General features: G+C 51.7%; 1 protein-coding gene across 1 annotated transcript in view; it reads left to right on the top strand.

Annotated features, from left to right (window-relative positions):
• The window catches only part of SLC6A17 (solute carrier family 6 member 17), a 50,976-nt gene that overhangs the window by 12,912 nt on the left and 15,856 nt on the right, over positions 1–22,208 (top strand). Inside the window, exons 2-7 of the mRNA XM_082366360.1 lie at positions 1,096–1,215; positions 3,916–4,289; positions 7,691–7,848; positions 9,512–9,638; positions 10,397–10,578; positions 12,273–12,383. Coding sequence (XP_082222486.1) covers positions 4,004–4,289; positions 7,691–7,848; positions 9,512–9,638; positions 10,397–10,578; positions 12,273–12,383 — 864 coding nt within the window. The 5' untranslated portion in view covers positions 1,096–1,215; positions 3,916–4,003. The remainder of the gene's footprint in view (positions 1–1,095; positions 1,216–3,915; positions 4,290–7,690; positions 7,849–9,511; positions 9,639–10,396; positions 10,579–12,272; positions 12,384–22,208) is intronic.

Below are 22,208 nucleotides of genomic sequence, written 5' to 3'. Positions count from 1 at the left end.
CCGGTCCCCTTCTGAGACCTGTACAACCTGTCCTCCGCATGACATTGCAGAGTGAGCGCTGCTCTCCTCACTGACGCTCACCAAACAAGCTCAGTAAGGTGAAGAAGCTTCCCAGGCCGGCAGTTGGTAAGGAGCGAAGCTGAGATTCGAACCCAGGCAGTTCGGCTTCGGAGCAGAATCACCCCATACTGTGCCCGTAGACTGTGTAAAACATGTTTTTAAATGGTTTCAAACTATTCCAAACGCGAGCTATAGTTTGAGTAATAATACTGCTAGACTTTACTATGAGGCCATGTTTTTATCAGTAATAACCTTACTGATCTTTGGGCCCGGGATCTGGCGCCGCATGGCCTTTACCTGCTTCCCTCTGACCCTCGGGCAGGTGAGTGGGCCTGGGCTTCGCAGGGTGCTGCGCCAGCAGCCTCAGGGTGCTGTCACTTCTCGCTAACAGAAAAAGACATCTCTGAGCTGGTGGTGCTGCAAAATGCTCTCCATCCTCCACCCCGCTCCCCCCCGCAAACTCATTTTGGCTTTTCCTGAGGAGAAACGGCATTTATGTAACAAAATATAAATAGGGGGACTTACATATTTTTAAATGAATAAAGGCAAAGAACACCAGGCTTCCAGGTAGCAGCCTCTGTCATTTGGGTTCTTCCTGGTGCCAGGCCCTGCACTAGGCACTTTGTATGCATCTGCCCATGGAATCCTCACGCAGCCCTGCCTGGGAGGCAGGAACTGTCATCAGATAGAACATTTTCCCCCAAGAGGGAGCCTGACGCTCGCCTAATTCAAGTGAGGTGGCTGTCCCCTCACTCGGCACCAGCTGACGTCTTTACAGTTGGTGGGGTGGAGGCGTCCGGGGCGGACGGCAGGGGCTTTGAAGTCAGACAGGCACTTCATTCATTCACTCACACACTTAACATACGTCTCCTGATGTATACGCCTCTGCTCAGATGTCCCCTCCTCAGAGATGCCTTTCCAGACCATAAAATAGCAGCCCTCCAGCTCACAAGCCACCCCGCTCTCTACCCCATGTTATTGTCTTTATAGCAAAAATCACCACTGGCTATTTTATCTGTTTATTTCTTTCTTTAGTATCTGGCCTTTCCACTAGAAATATAACCTCTGCAAGAGGAAACACTTGGCTTATTTTGTTTGCTGCTGTATCCCTCACACCTGGAACAGAGCCTGCTACAGAGAAGGCACTCAGTTAATGTATGTCAAGTCAATGAATGAGTAAGTGAATGAATGAATGAGTGAAATGGGCTCTCAAACCCAGGCCTCTCTGACTTCAAAGCTTCTGCCCTTTACCATGAGAGACGACTGTCTTCTTCCAGTGTCCCACCCCCCTTGCTGAGTCTGACCCAGTGGCTTTGGGCAATTCACTTCCTCTCTCTGGGCCTCAGTTTCCTCATATATAAAATGAGAATGTTGCTAGGATCCCTCAAACTTTAATATTCCAAATGTTGGACTCTGCTGTCACATGAGCATATTCACTGGGCACAGACGGTTCTAGTCATGATTGAAACCCAGCCCAGTGTCTCAGCTTGCAAGTTTGCACCGGCACTTTGCTTCCTGCAAACCCAATGGCCTAGGAGGACCCCGGGCCCCCATCCTGCAGTGCAGGTTGTTCGTGCACATCAGTGATGTCTTGGGAAAGAGGAAGAAGCTCATATTGAGCTGATGCCTATGGTTTCCGTGATGCTGCTGTGGGTATCCTTCTCTGGATTTACCAGAAGGTGTTCATTTTGTCCTTGAGCCCACTTAGTTTAAAATGATGCCTTCCTCCCCTCCCCCCTGCTTCTCATGCTGGTGACCAGAGCTGCCACTCACTCATCTATTTATGGGGAAGCATGTTCTCTAATTGGTCAGCCTCAAGATAAATTCTGCAGACTTGCAGGAATCCCCCTCGGTTTTCTCCAGTTGTGTCAAGATGAACAGTACGTCATATCTAACTCACAGCAGGTTGTTCTGATCAAATCCTGCTGCAGGCTGAGTACCTGCAGAGAGGCTCCGGGCTAAGGTACCTGGTGATTGTGGTTGCAGGAGGGACCCACCCTCACCCTTCTCCCCAGCTCTAGTTTTTAATAAAACTCTTGATGTAAGCTGAGGAGAGATGGGGTAGCTGGACAAGCGACCACTGCATGTGCCTTAGGTTTTGTTCTCCATTTGAGAGCCTGGGGACAGGGACCTACTGACTGGGGAGGGGGAGGGGCTTGTCCTGGCAGCCCAGGCAAGAACACAGGCCTCCCCCTTGCACAACTCCTGCGGGCACCATTGGCTTCTGTAGCACAGGCACCGTAGCCGCCCGGGGGGAGGCTGAGGGCTGGAGGGGCCACAGACACAGAGTCCCACCTTGAAGCACCCTCCAGGACATGATGGAGTGTTCAGCTGACCCACTGTAAAGTTGAGTCCCAACAGAGAGCTACATTTCTTGTAGGGGATTCTGAGGTCTTTCAGGCAGGCTGGCTCTGTCCCAGTCACTCCAAAGCCCAAGACCCTGGCTGTGCCTGAGGTGGAAGGGGACAGTCCCTAAAGAATCACTGTCCCCCTTAGATGAGGAGGGCAGGGAAGTGTCACCTGCTTGTGTGGTCCAAGGCCTGGCCTGGGGAGGGCTGGCTAACCCCGCGGACCAGGGTGGACAGTTGTCCCCATCTGCCAGGCCTCCTAGCTTCATTACATGTGTAACGGGATCTGGCCAGCCATGTCTCCTTGAAGGTCCTTGTGGCTGGAGTCAGCCAGGAGGTCTGGGTCAAGCCCAGCAGGAGGGGCTTCTGCTACACAGGGACCTTGCCCAAGAGTTCAGGTGGCACGTGTGAGGAGAACAGAAGCAGCTCCTCCCCTTAGTAATGGCAGAGCCGCATAATTTACATCCCTAGAAAGATGCAGGGCAACTGCAGGCCGGGGTGTACGTGGTTTAATTTTAAATCCTCCAACCTTCCGTTAATGAGGAGGTGCTTCAAAACAAGCAGAATGTTGGGATCCTTCAAAGGACTCATTTCCTTGGTGCTTTATTTGTTTAAGGGAAAGCATGATACACGATGGGGAATGGCAGGAGTAGGGAGGGTTTTGCCTCCCCCGCCCACCTTGTGCAGACATTATCTGCTGTAAAACTGTCACTGAAGGATGGAGAACTGGCTCTTGGCTGTGGTGGCCTTCAGATAATGTCACTGCTGAGTGATGACCCAGGATTTGTTGGCACTGAGCAAACATCTCTAGGGCTCTGCTGCCAGGATCCTTAGCTGAGCCTGGCCGGTGCTCCTGCCTGGGATGCTGGTGTCCAGGGGCCCCACGGTAAGAGCTCTAGCCTTTTTTCCCCCAAACATTAGTGTCCCTCTGAATCACCAAAGGTTTTGTAGAAATACAGAGAATGATTCAGTAGGTCTGGGGTGGGCCTGAGAGTCTGTGTTTCTCACAAGTTCCCATGATGCCACTGGCCCCAAAACTGCATTTTGAATGCAGGCGCTGGCTTCCTGGGTCCCACCAGGTGATTTGACTAAACAGAACACAGGAGGGCTAGGACTTGGCTATACCCTGTGCTGCCCTGGGCGGGGAAGGCCGTGGAGCCCTCCGGATGTTCTTGAGCATTCTAGGATCTGTGGTTATGAAAGGGGTCAGTGTTGTCGTGGACGGCCCTTTATTTGGGTTTGGTGTATGGTGTCGCGTCTTCCGTCCCATTAGGCTGGCCTTTCTGGTGATGCTCAGGTAAGAAGGCCAGTGGGGAAACTGAGTGTGCAGACCTCGAGCTCCTCAGCGGGCACCTCGATGGGGAGGAAGGCGAGCTCGATGCTCAAGGCCACTGACCAGCCTCTGAGCGAGGGACGGGGAGTGGATGAATCGATTGGGTCGTGTCCGCTTGGGCTCCCCACCTCTCTGGCGTGGTCAGCTAATCCTCTCCTGCTCATCTGGTTTCAGAGGTCCCTGCATGAGAAGGAGCTGACAGCAGCCGAGCCCCACCTTCTCTGCGTGCTGCGGAGCAGGGCTGCGTCGCCCGGGTGGCCCAATGCCGAAGAACAGCAAGGTGACCCAGCGCGAGCACAGTAGTGAGCATGTCACGGAGTCGGTGGCCGACCTGCTGGCCCTTGAGGAGCCTGTGGATTATAAGCAGAGCATCCTGAATGTGGCCGGAGAAGCAGGCGGCAAGCGGAAGGTGGCGGAGGGGGAGCTGGATGTGGAGGACCGGCCGGCCTGGAACAGCAAGCTGCAGTACATCCTGGCCCAGATCGGCTTCTCTGTGGGCCTTGGCAACATCTGGAGGTTCCCCTACCTGTGCCAGAAGAATGGAGGAGGTAAGCGGCAGCCCTGCTTGCCCTGGGGGTGCCCTGCAAATGAGCTGGGCTGAGGGGAGAAAAGAAACACCCCTTTGTGAGGCGGAACCAGAGCCCTCGTAGGTTGGAGCTCAGAACTCCAGAGTGAGACTCCCCAGGAATAGCTAAGGGCTAACAGCTCTCAGGAGGCTGCAGGCGTGATGATAAGAATGTGGGCTCTGGCCCTAGACAGCCTGGGTTCAAATCCCAGTGCAGCCACTGGGACCCTGTGCAAGTTGCTTAATTTCTCTGTGCCTTGCTGTTCTGCATTTGTAAAATGGGAATAATAGTAGTTCCTGCCTCACAGGATAGTTGGGAGAATTAAACGAGCTTTACATGTAGAATGCTTACCACTGTATCTGACACAGTAACTATTGGCCATTGTTACTAAATGCGTATAACTGCTGGGCAGTGTTGTAAGCACTTCTTGGATATTAGGCTGAAATACATGAAACTGCTGACATGTGAGTGTCTTGGAACAGCCAAAGCACCAATTTCATATGGTTCAACCATCATATCCTCCCAAAAAGCCTATGTGAGGAAGAGCTATTCTCATCCTCACTTTAGAAACCGCAAAACAGGCACAGAGAGGTTAGATCACTTGCTCAAGGTCACACAGCTAGTGATAAAGTCAGGATTCAAACCTGGACGGCTTGGCCCCAGAGCCTGAGCACTTAATCACTATACCCGCAGCCTCCCAGGTAGGAAGGGTCCTCATGCTGCCCCCTGAGTTTCAGTCCCCCCAGAGGATCCTGCCCGTGGTATCAAACCCCTTCTACTCACTACTTCTAGCTCCCAGGGTGGGTAGAAGCCCCCAGGCCTTATCCCCCAGCACCTGAATGCAGGCTAGAAAGTTCCGAAGGCAACTTGCTTTGAAACCAGGGGGAAACTAACCAAAAATGAGCAAGGCAAAACCCAATGGACTGAAAACAATGACGCTTCCAAGCTCAGACCTCTGGTCCTGGGAAAGTGATTTGAGTCAGAAGAGAGCTTTCATGCCCCTGAGTCCCTGTGCCCTGGCACCGCCACACTCCAGCCTGAAGGTGTGGCCGCAGCTTTGCAGGCATTTTAACCCTGCTGCCTCCCTCGCTGCCCCGTGGGACTCTCCTCCCAGTGATGGAGCCCTATTCAGGGACCCTCCCTCCTCTCCGGGACACTCTCCCTGGTCCAGAAGACAGAGTCTGGCTGGAGGCTTCCCCTCCTTTGCAGTTTCTAGTGAAGGGCAGGGAGTGAGAATGCCCACCTGACTTAGGCCAGAAACTTCCGTCTTGCCACCAGGGCACAGTCTATTCCCTCTATGCTCTCCTTGCTTTGAAGGATCTTTTTTTTTCTCCCCCAATAAATAACTGCCAATCAGAGCTTTCAGTCTGTATGGCATGGCCAGGCCCAGGTCGCTGAGTTGATACAAGACCAGCCCAAAGCAAAGATACAAATGGAAGTGTGTGGTTCCCTTAAGTGCGGTGAGATGTTAAGAGCTCAGAGTACCCGAAACAACTTTGGAGGACACGTTGCATTTGGGGACTCTGGCTGGCAACCTCCAACCTTGTCCTTTGTGGCCGAGATAATCAGTCTGCCTGAGCCCTGATGCTGAATCAGAGTCCTTCTCCCCACCACACATTCTGCCCGCGCCCCCGCTCCCCCGGGCAGTGTTCTTGCCAAAGTCTGTTCGTTTCCAGTGTCACCAGACAGTTGCCACGGCACCAGACATCACGAACACCCCTGGAAGAAAAGCGTTGTCGGGTCTCAGGACTCTGAGCTCCCCATCCCATGTTCCTACCTTCATTTTCCCATCCTTTCTGACTCCTGGAATCCCTCTTTATCTCTACCTTTAACTCTCCAATATTTTACCGTTTTTATAGTAAGTCATCTTAAATGTTTTTTGGAAGGAGGCAAATTATCACAGGAAGGAGATGGTTGGTCTGAGAGTCAAAACTCTGGTTTTGAGCCCTGGGTGATCCAGTCAAAATTACTTAATTTTGGATGGAAACTCTGGAACTCTGCCTAGCTCTACCAGATGTTGACAGTTTATTCTGCATCCTCTCAGTTTGCTTTTTTTTTCTCTTTATTTTTATGAGAAGGAGGCAAATGGTCATCAGGTGCTTACTATGGGTAAGTCACTCATTTAATCCTCACAACAGCCCTGTGCAGTAGGTATACAGTTGAAGCATATGAAATGGCCATTTTCATAAGTCAAAAATGATCAAATATCAGCAATTTCATATGGTTCTACTTAATATTTTCATCCTCTTTACATAGATGGCAGAACAGTGGCGCAGAGAGATCAAGTAATTTGCCCAAAGTCACACAGCTAGTAAGTGGCAAAGCCAGAATTCAGGCCCAGGAGGTCTGGCTCCGTGGTCTGGATCTCAACCCCTACTCAGTGTGCATCTCAACAGGCTGAGATCGAGATGGTCTTTCAAGGCCCAGGGATAACCTTGGGGTTTGCAAGAAGCGAGACATGTATAGACATGTCACACAGCCTCCCGGGTTTTGTATTTCACCCGCAAGTCCTCAGGTCGGGCAAGATGTGCAGGGAGATGTGTCCCTGTCCTTTCCTGCAGATCACTTCTCTCCTCTTCTGCTTCCCTGAGCCAGAGACCAAGAGACAGAACTAGGTTAAAAGACAGAGCCAGGGGTCCTTCAGGCCCTCCTCCTTTTAGGATCGTGATACAGCAGGTTGTTAGTGACAAGTGGAATTTATGTGTGCATGTGACCCTGTGCACCTGTGTGTTTAACGAGTTAGATGCCGTTATGTGAGGTGTGGGAGGTTGCTCACCTGGAAGCCTCTCCTGATTAGCTCCATGGGACTCACACCCCTCCCTCAGGACACATGTGCTCAGTTGGCCGTGTGTGATGTGTGTGCATGCACTGACATTGCTCGTGTGAACCTGAGGGTCCCGCAGCTCTCTTGGGATAGCGTCTGTGCCTTCTGTTGCCCTGATCTCCCCACTGCACACACCTGGTACAGAGTAGATAACAGCTGACTGTTGCCAAGTGCCGGGTCGTGCTCCCCGGAGATGCCCGACCCTCTGGACTCATTGGCAGTTTGGGCACATGTTGGGGGAACAGGTGTCCACAGAGTATGTCAGGAGGTGGCTGTGTCTGTCTCTGAGTCTAGCCTCGTGAGTGGGAGGCATTGACATACATCTGGATCCTCCTTTAGTGTTTCGGGTCAGGGGAGCCAAGGGCTAGAAGGAGGTCTGGGCGGCCAGTGTGTGGTAGGTCGCACGTGTGAGCCAGACCATTCCTGGAGGAGCACAGGGACTGGTGACAGTCTGAGGGCGATTGGAGATGTGGCCGATGCTGTAGGGCCTGGCTGCCACCCCTCCCTTGCCCTGCTGCTGTGCTGCAGACACCCTCCGACATCCCTCCCTCCTCCCCAGGTGCCTACCTGGTGCCCTACCTGGTGCTGCTGATCATCATTGGGATCCCGCTCTTCTTCCTGGAGCTGGCTGTGGGCCAGAGGATCCGCCGCGGCAGCATCGGCGTGTGGCACTATGTGTGCCCCCGCCTGGGCGGCATCGGCTTCTCCAGCTGCATAGTGAGTCGGGGGCTGGTGGTGGGCACTAGCCAGGAGGCAGAGGGGCTGTTCTTGGGCACAGGGTTTACAGACCAGAGTCCTGGGCGGGGGTGAGGGCAGGGAGGGAGACCCTCATCATGAGAATTGCATCCAGCTGGTGTCTCAGGGCCACATATTTCCTAAACCGAAAGTTGGCACCACTCTCTGATGGTCTAATATTTGGGATTATTATGAAGGAGGAAAGGCCTGGGACATCTCCGCCAGAGTTCTCTGGGGACATGTGGACCATTCCAGATTCCCCTCTCTGCTTACCAGCCCATCAGCTCTCTGTGAGGGAGGCCCATCCTTTTTCCTGGGTCAAAGAGTATTTTATTTGGGTAAGTGGGTGGCACGAGAAAAGGCAGCCCTGGGGTATGGCGTCTCCTTGCCAGTTTGCTGTGCGCATGAGCAGACCGGGAGAAGGACTCAGGAGCCTGGGGCTGACCGAGGAGGGGTGAGGCTTTGGAACAATGGGAGACAGGGAGACCCCACTGGCCTGGATGGGGAACTCCATGAGAGCTTCAGGCTGATCCACGGGGCAGCAGATGAGGCCCTGCTTAGCTTTCTAGGTGAGGAAACCGAGCCTCCCTTAAGGGCAAAGCCCACAGGTGCCCATGCTCACACCTGGGATAAAAACTGGAATCTGCTTCTGGAAGGGACTGAGGATCTGTCAGCCCCGGCAGCAGGGCCAGCCCAAACCTGCCTCACTCAGAGACTGGGAGAGATCACCTCTACACAGGTTGACATGGCTGAATACAGCACCCTCTGCTGGGGCTGGCCGGGTGTATATGCATGAGTGTGAATGGTCTGCCCCTTGGACTAAAAGCATCCAAGTAAAGGTAGTGGGTGTCTCTCCTTCTGTATTCCACATAAGGTGTGCTGTAGGAGTGTCTGCTTGTGCATACCCGGGCTTAGGTGAGATTAATAAAGCAAGGGGCTCTCAGCTCTCACACTGCCCAGCAGTGTCACTGATGCATCATATAGCCGTGCCCCTGAAGATAGAAGGGATCTCTTGACATCCAAAGTGGATGCAGCAAATCTCTGCATGTAAAAGCATTGCTTTCAAAGAAACTCCTTGAACCCTCAGTCAGAATCCACGTGCTCCTATTTTAAATACAATTCTACCAAGGTTGGTTATCATGTTTCCAAGAACGAGAAGTGATGTCTTTCTAGAAGCAGACTGCTGAGAGTACCAAAGAGAAAGTAGCATCCCGAGAGAAGGAAAGACATAGGAAGCCAATAAGAAGCATTTACAAAACCTCAAAAAGCGCAGCAGTCTGGGGCCATTTACTGTAGCGGCAGTAGCTGTACATGCCTCCATAGCCCTGGAGGGCAGCTCTGGAATTGTAATCCTGAGTCATCAGGAAATGATGGGGAAGTGCTTCAGGCGTCTTAGAAGAATTTCAAACTGGAGAGGATTAACATTTTAAGAGTTTACTGCTTAAAGGAGAGAACTTTAATATCTGAAACATTCCTCTGTGGATTCCCCAAATAGCAGATGAGTGGAGGATTAGGAGCAGACCCTCAGCTGCCACTGTCCCATCATCCCATCCCTCCTCCCCCTCCTCCAAGGCTGTGCGTGGGGAGGCGCGTGGGGATGGAGTTGCCTGTAGCCTCTGTGACCCCCATGGACCCCCGTCTGCAGGTCTGCCTCTTTGTTGGGCTGTACTATAATGTGATCATCGGGTGGAGCATCTTCTATTTCTTCAAGTCTTTCCAGTACCCGCTGCCCTGGAGTGAGTGCCCTGTTGCCAGGAATGGGACCGTGGCAGGCAAGTATGGTTCTTCTGAGGAACCCACCTGGGGATTCCAGCCAGCTCTGTCCCAGGAAGGAGTTGAAGGAGCCTAAGAGGCTAAGGCACAGATTTGGGATTTCATTGACTTGCTGTGTCACCTTGGATAAGCCACCTACCCTCTCTGATCCTCATTTCCCCTTCTGATGATCTCTTGCCAGCCTATCCCACAGAGTTCTTACAGGGATTGAATGAAATAGTGAGTGTAGGTATAACTCTGGAGATTGTGACTTTTGTTTAGTTATTATTAACTACCCTAGGTTACTCTAATACCATCCGATCTGGAAACAACCTTAATTTGCATGCCAGTCCCCTAAAGGGCTGGCTGACTTATCCCACCCACAGATGGGTAAACTGAGGCCCAGAAACAACTTTCCCATGGTCACACCACTGATTTAACCAAGGATCAAGGATGAGAATGCAGGTCTCCAGCTCCTCGCTCAGAACCGTTCCCAAGGAACTTGAGGCCAGTTCTGCCTAATCTTTCCTGCCCTCCATGGATGGATGTGCGCAGGGGGATGACATGAGTGGGAATTCAGTCAGATCAGTGTATCCTGAAGCCTCCCAGGCCCCTTGGGATCCCAGGAGTCCTCAGGGTCTGGCAGATCCTGGCTAACCCAGAACAATATCATTCTTCCCTGCTGCCCATGCTCAGCTGCCCTGGGTGGGGGTCAAGTGGAGGAGGTGGTCCCACGGGCCCCTCCACCGAGACCCTGTGGCCTTTGCTGCCGTTTCAGTGGTGGAACCAGAGTGTGAGAAGAGCTCGGCCACTACCTACTTCTGGTACCGAGAGGCACTGGACATCTCCAACTCCATCTCAGAGAGTGGGGGCCTCAACTGGAAGATGACCCTGTGTCTCCTCGTGGCCTGGAGCATCGTGGGCATGGCCGTCGTCAAGGGCATCCAGTCCTCGGGGAAGGTGAGTGGTGGGGGGGGCACCCACACCTACACGGGTGAAGGGGTGCCACAGAAAAGTGTGGAAGGCAGTGGTGGAGAACTCTGGGTCGCCCCTGCAGGGTTCTTTGGGTGGGCTTGGCCTCTGGATGGCTCAGGATGAGGACACAGGCCCCTGAGGAGGTGATGGGAGCGTCATAGCCACAGTATTGTTCCCTGTGGACAGCCCGCCAGGGATGGGCTTGTGGAAAATCACTGCCTTGACCCCAGCTGCCTCTGTGCTCAGATAACTCCGGGTTGCTCCCACAGACTTTAAAGAGAAGGAAAACCAGGAGTACTGAGCTAGGACATTCGGCTAGACCCTAGCCCTTCAGCTTCCCTAGCAAGAACCCTAGAAGAGCCTGCTCAGCAGTTTTTGGTGAAAACCAACAGCTCAATGTATCTACAACTGATGGGCTCTGTGAACGGGTGGGTACTGTGAGTGAAGGGGGATTTGGGGGCCTCTGAGGGTGCAGACCAGCCAAGCCCCACACACACCTTCTCCCAGTAGGTCAGATTCCCTTCAAATAAGGGCACTTTCTTCTTTGTCATGTGTCAGTATTCGTGGACTGCCAGGGCTGGAAAAGATGTTAGAGATCCTATAGCCCAATCCACCCATTTTACAGACGAAGAAACTGAGGTTCCAGAGGTGGGGGGAAATATCTCACCTGAGATCAGGCAGCCAGTCAGCCCCAGGGCTGGAACTAGAATCCTGGCTGTCTGTCTGTCTGAGGCTCCAGGCTCTGTGGTGGATTTGATGAGCAGGGAAGCTAAGCCCTGGAAAGGTAGCGTGGTCTCAGGCACCACCTCTTCTCTGTCCAAAGGCCAAAATAGTAGCTGGCACTTCATGGCACTGATCAGGCACTGCCACATGTATGAGTGCATTTGGGCCACAACAATCTTAGGAGTTAGGAGTTATTTTACCCACTTTATAGATGAGGAAATGGAGGCACCCCGAGGTTAAATAAATAGCTCAAGGTCATGTGGTTGGAAAATGGTAGTCAGGATCAGAACTCAGGTTGTCTAGCTCTGGACCTGCGTGCTTTTAACCTTACACCATCCTCCCTGAACAGCCTTCTTGGTTTGTTTCAGTGCAGCAAACTTTTTGTAAGCATCTCCTTTGTGGGAGGCTCTGTGCCAGGCCCATGGAGATATAGAAATGTTCAAGAAATGCATGTGCTAGAAAGTAGCATTTAATTTATAATCACAAGAGGCAGGACCTTCTTCTGATGCTTTTGCTTGGGAGCCGTGCCTATAACCTCCTGGATGCCTTCTGTCAAAGGAGCTCTAAGGACAGGGGAGATCCTGCGGGGGTCCACTGGAGTCAGGGACAGAAAAGCAGGCATGAGATATGAAAAAATGAAGAGCGGGGAGCAAAGGGTTCCTCGCCCCCTTGGCGGCCCTTGGGGGCGCGGAGGCCGCGAACCCAGCCCCACCAGCCCTTGAAAGGAGAAAACAAGCCTCAGGCACAGCCATGCTGACTCCAGCTTGTCTGTGTGGCTGCTTCTGCCTTGGCTCGATGCCAGACGTGCAGTGGGTTTGGCCCCGTGCCCAGGGGTCCCGGGGCTCTGCTTTCTGCTGCCATCAGAGGAGGCGCGTGTACCCCAGCTGCGAGCAGGGAGGCGGGTGCCAGCCGCAGGAGGGGCTCTGGCCCACAGTGGGTCCCTGTCCTCTCTGCAGGTGATGTATTTCAGCTCCCTCTTTCCCTACGTGGTGCTGGCCTGCTTCCTGGTCCGGGGGCTGCTGCTGCGGGGGGCCGTCGACGGCATCCTACACATGTTCACTCCCAAGGTAAGGGTCTCGGGCTCCCCAGGAACACGGACAGCTCTTCTGGGCCTCGTCTGCTTCACGCAGTTTAACACTGCCTGAGGACGCGCTGTGCGGCGGGCACTGTGGTGGGCGCTGGAGGGAGGCACCAGGGAAGCGGGCATGGGCCCTGCCCGTGTGGTTCCAAGGAGAGCGACAGGGCAGGGACACCACATCAATATGGGTGAAATCAGAAGACACTTCAGGGAGGAGATGATATCTGAAACGAGCCTCAGGGAGCACATAGGATTTCAGTGGGCGGCAGTAGGACGTTGCAGTCAAAAGAACTGTATGAGCGAGAGTGTGGAAAAGCGCTGGGCGTGCTTGGGGCCATGGTGTGAAGTCAGTTTTGGCTCAGGTTGTTGGGGGGAGGGCGCGGTTTCACTGAGTGGATCTGTGACAGCAGGAACCAAGGAGATGCCTAAGAGAAGAAAGCTCCCTGGGAATCCCAAATTGTACCCCAATCAGGGGAATGAGGTTACTATCTTATTAAAGATAAAAGAGCACGTGGGTAGACATTTTACCCTTACCAAAGCTATCCACATCTCTCATTAGATCCTCCCAGTAGCCCAGTGAGGGATGAGCAGGACCGTGGTGCATGGTGTCCTGAAGGTGGACACCTATACTCCTTAGGAAAATGGAAACAGCCAGTTTCCTAAGCATGGTCTCTGCCCACCAGGTGGCCCTGCCTCTCTGTTGCCCTCCAGACCACTGGGCACAGCTGGCATGAGCCAGTCCACTGAGGAATAAGAGAATTTCAGAGGCAGAAACGGCATGCCCTTCAATGTAACCCTAAGCAAAGTACATTAGTCGCCCCAGCAGGCAGGCTGGGAAGTCCACCTCCAAATGCCAGCTGATCAGTAAGCAACATCAGGGGCCTGGTGAGGCTCCAGTCCACAGGCACAGGGTCAGAACCCTGCCAGGCCAGCTTAAGGCCCTCAACACTGTCCCTCAGTAGTGCCATCTCACTCATGTGTGCACGCACACACACACCCATACACACATACACACACGCATTAATGCTTACACAGAAAGTTCATACAAATGGCACAGGGAGAAGAATCCAGATCTAGTGGTGTTTGAAATCCCCGTTCCCTCCCAATTCCCCTGCTCTGCAGCTGCAAACAGCTCCTGATGTTTGGGGGTGGGGGAGGTGGGTAGCAATGGGCAGGACACAGACCCCTCCATATCCACTGGACAGAGCATATGGGCCCTCAGCGTTCTTGGATGTAACACCCTAGGTTTCTACGTGAACAAGCACGGAAGTCCGCTCTATGGAGCACTTAGTGATCTCACGAGGCATGAGTGTGACTACCGAGCCACTTGGCTGGGGTAGGGTTGTTGTGAACATGTGATGTCTGACAAAGAAGAGAAAAATGCAAACCTGGTTTCTTTGGGGCAAAACAGCCGTGAGATGAAAGCCGATGGTTTTTACGAATGAATTCAACTGTATTTCTAGAACCGTGATCAGTCTAATGTGTTCACTTGAGTCTTTCCGTTATACTTTATTGAGCTTTATGAGAAAATTATATACTCTGGAGATGTTAATAAACATGGAGATTCACACAGGTCTCCAAATGGTCCGCTGGGTGGTGCTAAGAGAGCCTGGTACTTAACTCAGAAGTCAGTGGAACCGATTCATAAGATCAGTTGCCAGTCCCAGCACACACAATACTGCTCCCCTTCTGATTCAGACACTCTTTAAAACATTTTTTTAAGTGAAACATCTCAGACATATAAACACACATATAATAATATAATAAACATTCTTAAGAAATAAAATATTACAGATGTCATAAAAGTGCCTGTGTAGCCGGCCCTCATCCCATTCTCTTCCCTTCCCTAAAATAACCACTATCTTGAATTTGGAGTTTAACCTGATAATACATTTTTTAAATTTTGTAATACATATATGTGTATACTTAAACAAGATATAGCATATGTGCATACTTTTAATCTTTTTTGTATTATATGCAACCTTCTGCAACTTGCTTTTATTTTTGCTAAACACTCTTTTTTGAGATTTTAGCTATATTGATAAATGGAGCTCTAGTGCATCCGTTTTCATGGCTGTATTGTATTCCACTGGGCCACTAAACTAAAATTTATTTATTCATTCTCTAGTTGATGGTCATTTAAGTTGTGTCCGGTTCTCACCATTGCTAATAATGCTAATAAACATTATGACACAGGTCTTCATGTGCACACGTTTCTCTCAGGCGTATATGTTTTGGAGAGGAATTGCCATCTTAAAGGGTATGTGTGTCTTCAGTTTTACTAGGTGTTGGCCGAGTTGCTCTCCAAAGTGGTTGCATCTATCAATATTAACACTCCCATCAGTTGTATATGAGAGACCCAGTTGCTCCACATGTGTTACACTGCAATTTTTGCCAATCAGGTGGATGCAAAAAGGTTGATGTACACTTTGAATAACAGGGGCGCTCCTTTCCCAAAGCTTTTCCTGGATGTTCAGGAAACAGTGTGGTTCCACTTTAGCATTTGCAGAGGCCCCGCGTCTTCATGAGGTGAAACTTAAATCAAATCCAGAAGGCCCTAGAGGAGCCAGGTCACCAAGAACCAGCAGGTGTGGTCCCTGGTCCATCTAGCTCTTGTGACCTTCAGGTATGGATAGAGCCTGTGGGGCCCATCTTGAGACCTTGTCCACTGAGCAGTGCCATGGGGCAGCTCCTGCCCTTGACCCTGGAGGGATGTATTGAGCAGGGAAGGGGAGGCTTGAGGGCGTCAGAGGCCAAACCCCTCCATCAAGGATCTCCTTCACAGCCTGTGTCACCATTTGTTTTAGGCAGGTGAGGCCCAATGGTGATGGCTGGGGTGAAGTTCCTGTTTACAAATCCTTCCAAGTCATCTGCAAAAAGTGTGGACCCATTCTCAGACACAAATGTCTGACTGTCCATACATGGCAAGCTACTGTTGCAGAGCTGGGACTGTTTCAGCATGGGATTGGTGAGATATGAGCAACCCGGGAGCCATTTCAAGTCCTGGCTCTAGTATAGTGCTGTAGAGTGCCAGGGTCACTGCACACAGCTGCCCAGCCTGTGCACTGCTCCATTCATATCGACCACAATGTAAATGACATCACCAGGGGTCATGCCGTTTGGCAGCCATGGACAGTCCAAGCAGATTTTTGGCCAGGGCATCTCAGAATCTACCTGAAAGAAGCATAGGCCCTCCATGGGTATGCTGAATAAGCAGGAAGATGCCCCCTCCTATAAAGTCTTCCAACATCAGAAATAATCCAAGCTAGAGGACCTGGGCTCTCAGTCCATGCCTTCAAGCAGTTATTAAGTGTGATGAATGCAGTGTGGCCAGGATACCATGATGACCCACTAGCAGTTTTGATGGGACAGTAGCTCATGTTAATGGCTAACGAACTTCTTAAATTCCTTGGGCTACTTCTTTCTGAATTATTCTTTCCATCCAGTTAAAACGCGAGTCGCTATGGGGTACCATACGACTAACCATGTGATTTGCTCAATATAAAATGGATTATGATAGATTTTGTAACCACCAAAACTTCCAGGGAATATTTATCAAAATTACAACTGTTCACGTCCCTTGGCCCAGCAATTCCACTTCTAGGTATTTGTCCTACAGATGTACTCACCCACAAAATGATCTGTGCATAATATTGGTCATTGCAGCATTTGTTTTAGTAGCAAAAGAGTGAAAACAACCTGAATGACCATCATTTATTTATTTCTTCATTCAATAAAGGTTCATTGAATTCCTGTTATGTTCTGGCACTGCTGTGGGTTCTGGGATCCAGCAGTGAACAAAGCAGATAAACTTTCTGGCGCTGTTGGAGCTTATATTTTAGTAACAGGAGACAGATAATGTAAGACAAAGGAGTTGTTGGATGGTGTTGCTAAGGAGAAAAATAAAGCAGAGAAAGAAGGATTCGGGGCACCGGGGAGAGTTTTGCTTAGCTAGTGTGCTCAAGGAAGGCCTCCCCGAGAAAGTGATATTGGAGTGAAGACTCGATGGAGGTGAGGGGGCAGTCCATGTGGATATTTGGAAGTAGCACATCCCATTCTAAACAGAGAGAACAATAAATGAAGAGCCCTTAAGTTTGTACGTGTCTGTCATTCTCAAAGAGGCTGTTGTGGCTGGAGCGGGAGGGGAGAAAGATAGGACCTGTGGCCACGGGACCAGTGGGGAGCCAGACCAGGAGGGTCCTGTAGGCCAGGTAAGGACTCTGGTGTTTCCTTGGGGTGAAATGGGGGCCATTGGACAGTTCTGAGCAGAGGAGTGACATGATCTGACTTCCGTCTTCCCAGGATCAGTCTGGTTGCCATTGAGAATCTGAGGGAGCAAGGGTAGACTAGGGAGAAGCCTCCATCCAGGTGCTAGAATTCATCCAGGTGGGAGGGGACTGGCTGGAGCCCAGGTGATGTCAATGGAAGAGATGAGAAGTGGTCAGATTGAGGCTATATTCAGAAAGCAGAGTCAACAGGATTTGCTGCTGGATTGGATGTGAGATGTGAGAGAGAGGGTGACAAGGATGACCGCAAGGCCTTTTGCCTGAGCGACCAGGAGGATGTGTTTGGGCGGCGCAGGTTTGGTGAGGAATACCGAGAGTACTGTTTTGAACATGGCGGGTCTAAAACATCTAAGAGATATCCAAGTGGAGAAGCTGAGTGGGTGGTTGGATAGATGAGTCTGGAGGTCGCGTGGAAGTATAAATTTGGGAGTCTGAGAATTTAAAGTCATGGACTGGTTACAGTCACATAGTGAACGTAGAGAAGAGGACTAAACACTGAACACTGGGGTCCCAGTGTTTAGAGGCTGGGGGAGAGATAGTCAGTGAGGGCGGAGGAGAAATGAGAGAGATAGAGCAAGATAGAGAGGTTCATCCCAGAGGCCAAGTGGAGAAAGTGCTCTAAGAAGGAGAGAATGGTCAGCCAAGTCCAAAGCTGCCAAGAGGTCAGGTGATGAAGACTGAGAAATGACCAATGTGCTTGGCAGCAGGGGGGGTCACTGGCACCTCAACAAGAGCTGTTTTGGTGGCATGCTGGGGACAAAGTCTAGTAACAGTGGGTTCAAGGGAAAATGGGAGGGGAGGAACTGGAGGCAAGTAATGAAGACCACTGATTTTCAGGAATTTTGCTGTAAGGGGAGCAGAGGAACAGGAAATGGGGTGGTAACCAGAGAGGACCATGGGATCAAAGGTGTTATTTCAGAATTTCATATGATGATAAAAGTAATCCATCATACATTGCTGGTGGGAATGTAAAATGGTGCAGCCGCTTTGGAACAGTCTCGCAGTTCCTCAGAAGGTTACACAAAGTTAGCGTATGACCCAGCAACTCCACTCCTAGGCGCATATCCAAGAGAACTGAAAACATATGTTCAAAAATTTGTGCGCAAGTGTTCATAGCAGCATTGTTCATAATAGCCAAAAGTAGACACAACTCAAATGTCCATCAACTGATGAATGGAAAAATAAAAGGTAGTATGTTCATACGATGGAATGTTAGCTGGCCATACAAAGGAATGAAGTACGTGCCACAATATGGATGAATTCATCCTTGAAGACATTATGCTGAGGGAAAGAAGCCGGTCACAAAAGACCACATATTGTGTGATTCTGTTTATATAAAATGTCCAGAATAGGTGATTCTGTAGAGACAGAAAACAGATTAGTGGTCGCTTGTGGGGAGGTTGGGGGAGAAATGGGGAGTAACTGTTAACGGTATGGGCTTTTGTTTTGGGATGATGAAGATGTTCCAGAATTGATTGTGGGAGCGCTGTGCACCTCTGTGATATACTAAAAACCATTGAACTGTACACTTTTTTTAAAAATCCAAAAAAGAGAGGGAAATTGATGCTATAGGAGAGGAGGGAAGCAAAGTCCTTGAATAAGCAGGAGAGATGGGACCCAGTGCCCAGGTGGAGGAGTTGGTCTTAGCTTGGAGCACACACTGTCCCCGTAGGAGCAGGAGGGATGGGCCAGCCTGTGGCACAGATGCTGGCAGCTGAGAAGCGGTGGCGAGGATATTCTCACTGTGGGAGCTTTCTTCTCATTGGGTCATTTTTCTCTGTGAAGTAGGCAGCAAGGTCATCAGCTGAGAGTAGGGATGGTGGGGGAGGGGTTGGAGGCCTAAGGAGGGGTGAGTGTGACGTAATTGTGTACCAGATGGGGATGCATGCACACGGGGGTGGAGGGGGCAGGAGCTGGAGGTTAGGGGTGGGGGGAGCAGGGAAGGCAGCCAGCGTGGTTCCAGTTCTACGGTGGACAGTTCTTCATATTTTACCATCTCTGTAGGCAGGCTGTTCTCACAATCAGTGAGACACTTAGAACAATCACATGTTTTCCAGCAGTCAGTGCTTACTATGTGAGGCACCTTACGTATATTAACTCATTTAAACTCATGACAATTCTAGAAGTATTATTATTATCACCGCTTTCCACATGGGGAAACTGAAGCACAGAGAAGTTAAATAATTAGTTCAAGGTCCCAGGTGTCCTGGGCCCAAGGTGTGCGTTGTGTCCAGCTATGCTTGCTGCTTGGGGGCAGGCCCAGAGTAGACGGGGGCTTGGTCATCACCAGGGTCAGGAGCTTATCAAGCGATGACAATGGAGAGATGACAGGGGAGATGAGAGTGTAAGCAAGGAGTGACGAGAAGGATGGACATTGACTAAGCCAGTGACGAAGGAAAGTTAGGATACAAACAGGGTGAGGGGCAGTGAAATGGAGGTAGGCCAAAGGATTGGCGGTCCCAGCAGGGCTGAAGAATTTTTAGAGTTTAGATACTAGAGGTGAGCTGGAAAGATGGGGTGCTTTGGAGTATGGGACGCTTAAAAACTCAGGTTTAATTGGATCACAGCTAGTAGTCATGACAAAGGCCATGGCATGACCATAGGAGTGGGGGAAGGCGAAGAGTGCTGGAAGTGTTGTAGGAAAATGGGGCCTGAGAGGATGGTCATGGCCCAGGTCTCGGGTGAATCCCTGGGATGGGCTGCCAAGGGAGGGTCCTTGACTTCACGCAGGAAAGAATTCAAGAGCGAGCCATCCGTAAAGTGAAAGCAGGTTTACTGAGATACACAACGGGTCTCGGGAGGCCCCGAGGGGTGGGGTGGTTAGTTTTTATGGGCTGGGTAATTTCATAGGCTAACGTGTGGGAGGATTATTCCAGCTATTTTGGGAAAGGGGCGGGGATTTCCAGGAACTGGGCCATCACCCACCTTTTGGCCTTTTATGCTTGGCCTGGGAACTGTCCTGGCGCCTGTGGGTGTGTCACGTAGCTAATCTATTACATGAATGTATCATGAGGCTCAAAGTCCAGTGGAAGTCGAATCTTCCGCCATCTTGGGCCTAAACCGTTCTAACCAGTTTTTGTTGTATCCTCAACAGCTCTGTCATTCTTCTAAAGGTTGTGCCCTGCCCTCTTTGCTCCTGTCTCTGAAGGGAGGAGGGAAAGGGACCCAGAGGCAGATTGTTGGAGGGGACATTGATGGAGATATTGAAATCGCCCAGATGACAGCAGCAGTAGTGTTGGGAAGAGCGACAGTGTGCAGTGGAACGTGGGGAGCGGCCGGGAGAGCGGACAGCACTTTGTCCACTCAGGCCCAGTGCTCCTAAGTGTGCAAGCAAACAGCCTTCCCCCTGAGAGGCTGCAGGGGCTGCCTCGGCCTCAGGGCCCCTTGCTCAGCCCTTCCCTGCACATCAGGCTCCCCCGGGAGCTGTAGCGACCAGGAAAAACTACCAGCGCTCAGGCCCACCCTCGACTAATCAGAATCCAGCAATCGGACTCGTTAATCAGGATCGCTGGGTGTGGTGTCCAGGTGGCAGTAGAGCGTCAGAGCGCCCCAGGTGATTCTAATGGGTAGCCAGGGTGGAGAGCTGCTGAGTCACAGCAAGAAGGTGAAGAGAACATCCAGAGATGCGTTGCAGTAATGGGGGATTGTGCTGATAACGGCCCAGTGGTAGGGTGCAGGCAGTTGTGGGCGGTGGCGCAGAGGCCTGAGTCAGAGCAGGGGACAGACCTGGCCCTCCCGGGATGAAGGCCAGATGAAGGATGACCCTGGAGTCCTGGACATCTTGCAGCGGCGGAGCTAAACTGGGCCCTGGGACCGAGGACCTGGCCTGCTGGTCCCTTGAGCCAAATGTGGGGACGAGGCTATGAGTGGGCAGGGGCAGGGGGGCAGCTTACCAGGAGCCCCGGAACCCTGTGGGTTCCCAACTCAGCAGGATGAGGAAGTGTTAAGGCTGGGGGCGACATCTCTGGTGGACAGTAGGGAAGAAACAGGGAGGAATACACACACACGTAGATATGCTTGTGTGTGACGTGTGTGCGTGTGCGTGCATATATCTGTATTGCTGGTATACACATAAAATATCACTGGAAGGGGAGGCAAGAGACTGGTACTGTGGTTACATCTAGGGAAGAGGAACTGAGTATCTGGAATACAGCGGTGAGAAAAGGGAGACCCTTTTATGCCTTTTGAGTTTTAAACCAGTAACCGCATCACCTATAATCAGTAAGATGGAAGCCACACCAGTTTTTCGGGGGCGGGACTTGGCACAACCTGAGCCACGCGGGAGATGCGGGCATCTGCTTTGCGGCCTCTGGGGTCTGGACGAGCGAGTGGTCCTCCCCGGTGAGGACAGGCCGCAGGGTCAGGGGTGTGCGTTCACCCTCAGAGAGGAGAAGTGGGGTCCCTGCAAAGGCCCCGGTGTAGCGGTTAGTGGAGGAACTTCGTGACCCCCGCAACTAGCGTAAGACTTCTGAGCAGGGTGGTGAGGGCAGCCCAGCCTTGTTCCCAGAGGTGGGCTCTGGAGCCGGACAGTCTGGCTCAGATCCCAGCTCATCCCTCAGTCGTGGGAGGGCAAGTTCCTTGGCCTCTCGGGGCCTCAGTTTCCTCAGCTGCAAGATGGGGTGAACCACGGCAGCTCCCTCACCGCATCGTCAAGAGAGCACATAGGACTGTCTCGAGGTGCAGGGAGTGCATGGTGAGCATTAGCTATTTTTTCTTCTCCGTCGTGAAGGTGACACTGTTCTTGGGCGGTAGGAACCAGGTGCCCCAGTGCCATCTGGTGTCTGCGGGCCCGTCTGTGCTGAGAAGCAAGGGCGGCGTGCGCTCCTGTCATGCACCAGCCCGGGCTAGGGCTCAGCAGCTGCTTGCCGATTCAAAAAGCATCTTCATGCTGCTGAGTCAATGCCGTGGAACACCTTGCTCCCCGCCTGAGGAAGTGACTCAGCCGTGTGCCAAGGAAGTGGCAGCAAGCCATTGCTCTGTTTCAGGGCGGGCACCCTGAGGCAGGTTTGAGCCTTGTTTTCAGTGGGGAAAGCCCGTTGCCCACCTCTCTTCTTGCAGTCACATCCTGATGTCCAGAAAGGACACTGGGCTTCCTGAGGTCTGGTCTGGGGTTCCTCCTCTGTTGACACTATGATCAGGACCTTGTTGAGATCAGGCACTATCATCCATGAAATCCTCAAAGAGCCCCTTTAAATTCAAGGAACACAGGCATTCAGTCCTGAAGGTGCCTGGCTCTCTTTACCCCCAGATGTGCACTGGGCTTCTGGTCCTCTCCACCGGCAAGAGTGGCCCTCCACACTGCAGGCTGGAAGGGGGGATGCCCAGGGACCACTCACACAAAGGCCAAGCTTTGGCCCCCTCGGCTGCTTTCCTGGGGGCTTATTAATGTCAGATTTGGATCCATCAGCTTACTTCAAAGTAATCTAGAGGTGGGCGGGGGGAAGGGTGGGGATATAGAGGAAGCAAGATTAGCCATGTGTTGATAATTGTTGAAGCTGGGGGATGGGTACATGGGGGTTCATAATACT

Source organism: Balaenoptera borealis, assembly GCF_965194805.1.
Source record: "Balaenoptera borealis genome assembly, chromosome: 1".
Lineage (NCBI taxonomy): Eukaryota > Metazoa > Chordata > Mammalia > Artiodactyla > Balaenopteridae > Balaenoptera > Balaenoptera borealis.
The sequence above is the reverse complement of the archived record's forward strand: the minus strand, read 5'-3'. Positions and strand labels throughout refer to the sequence as shown.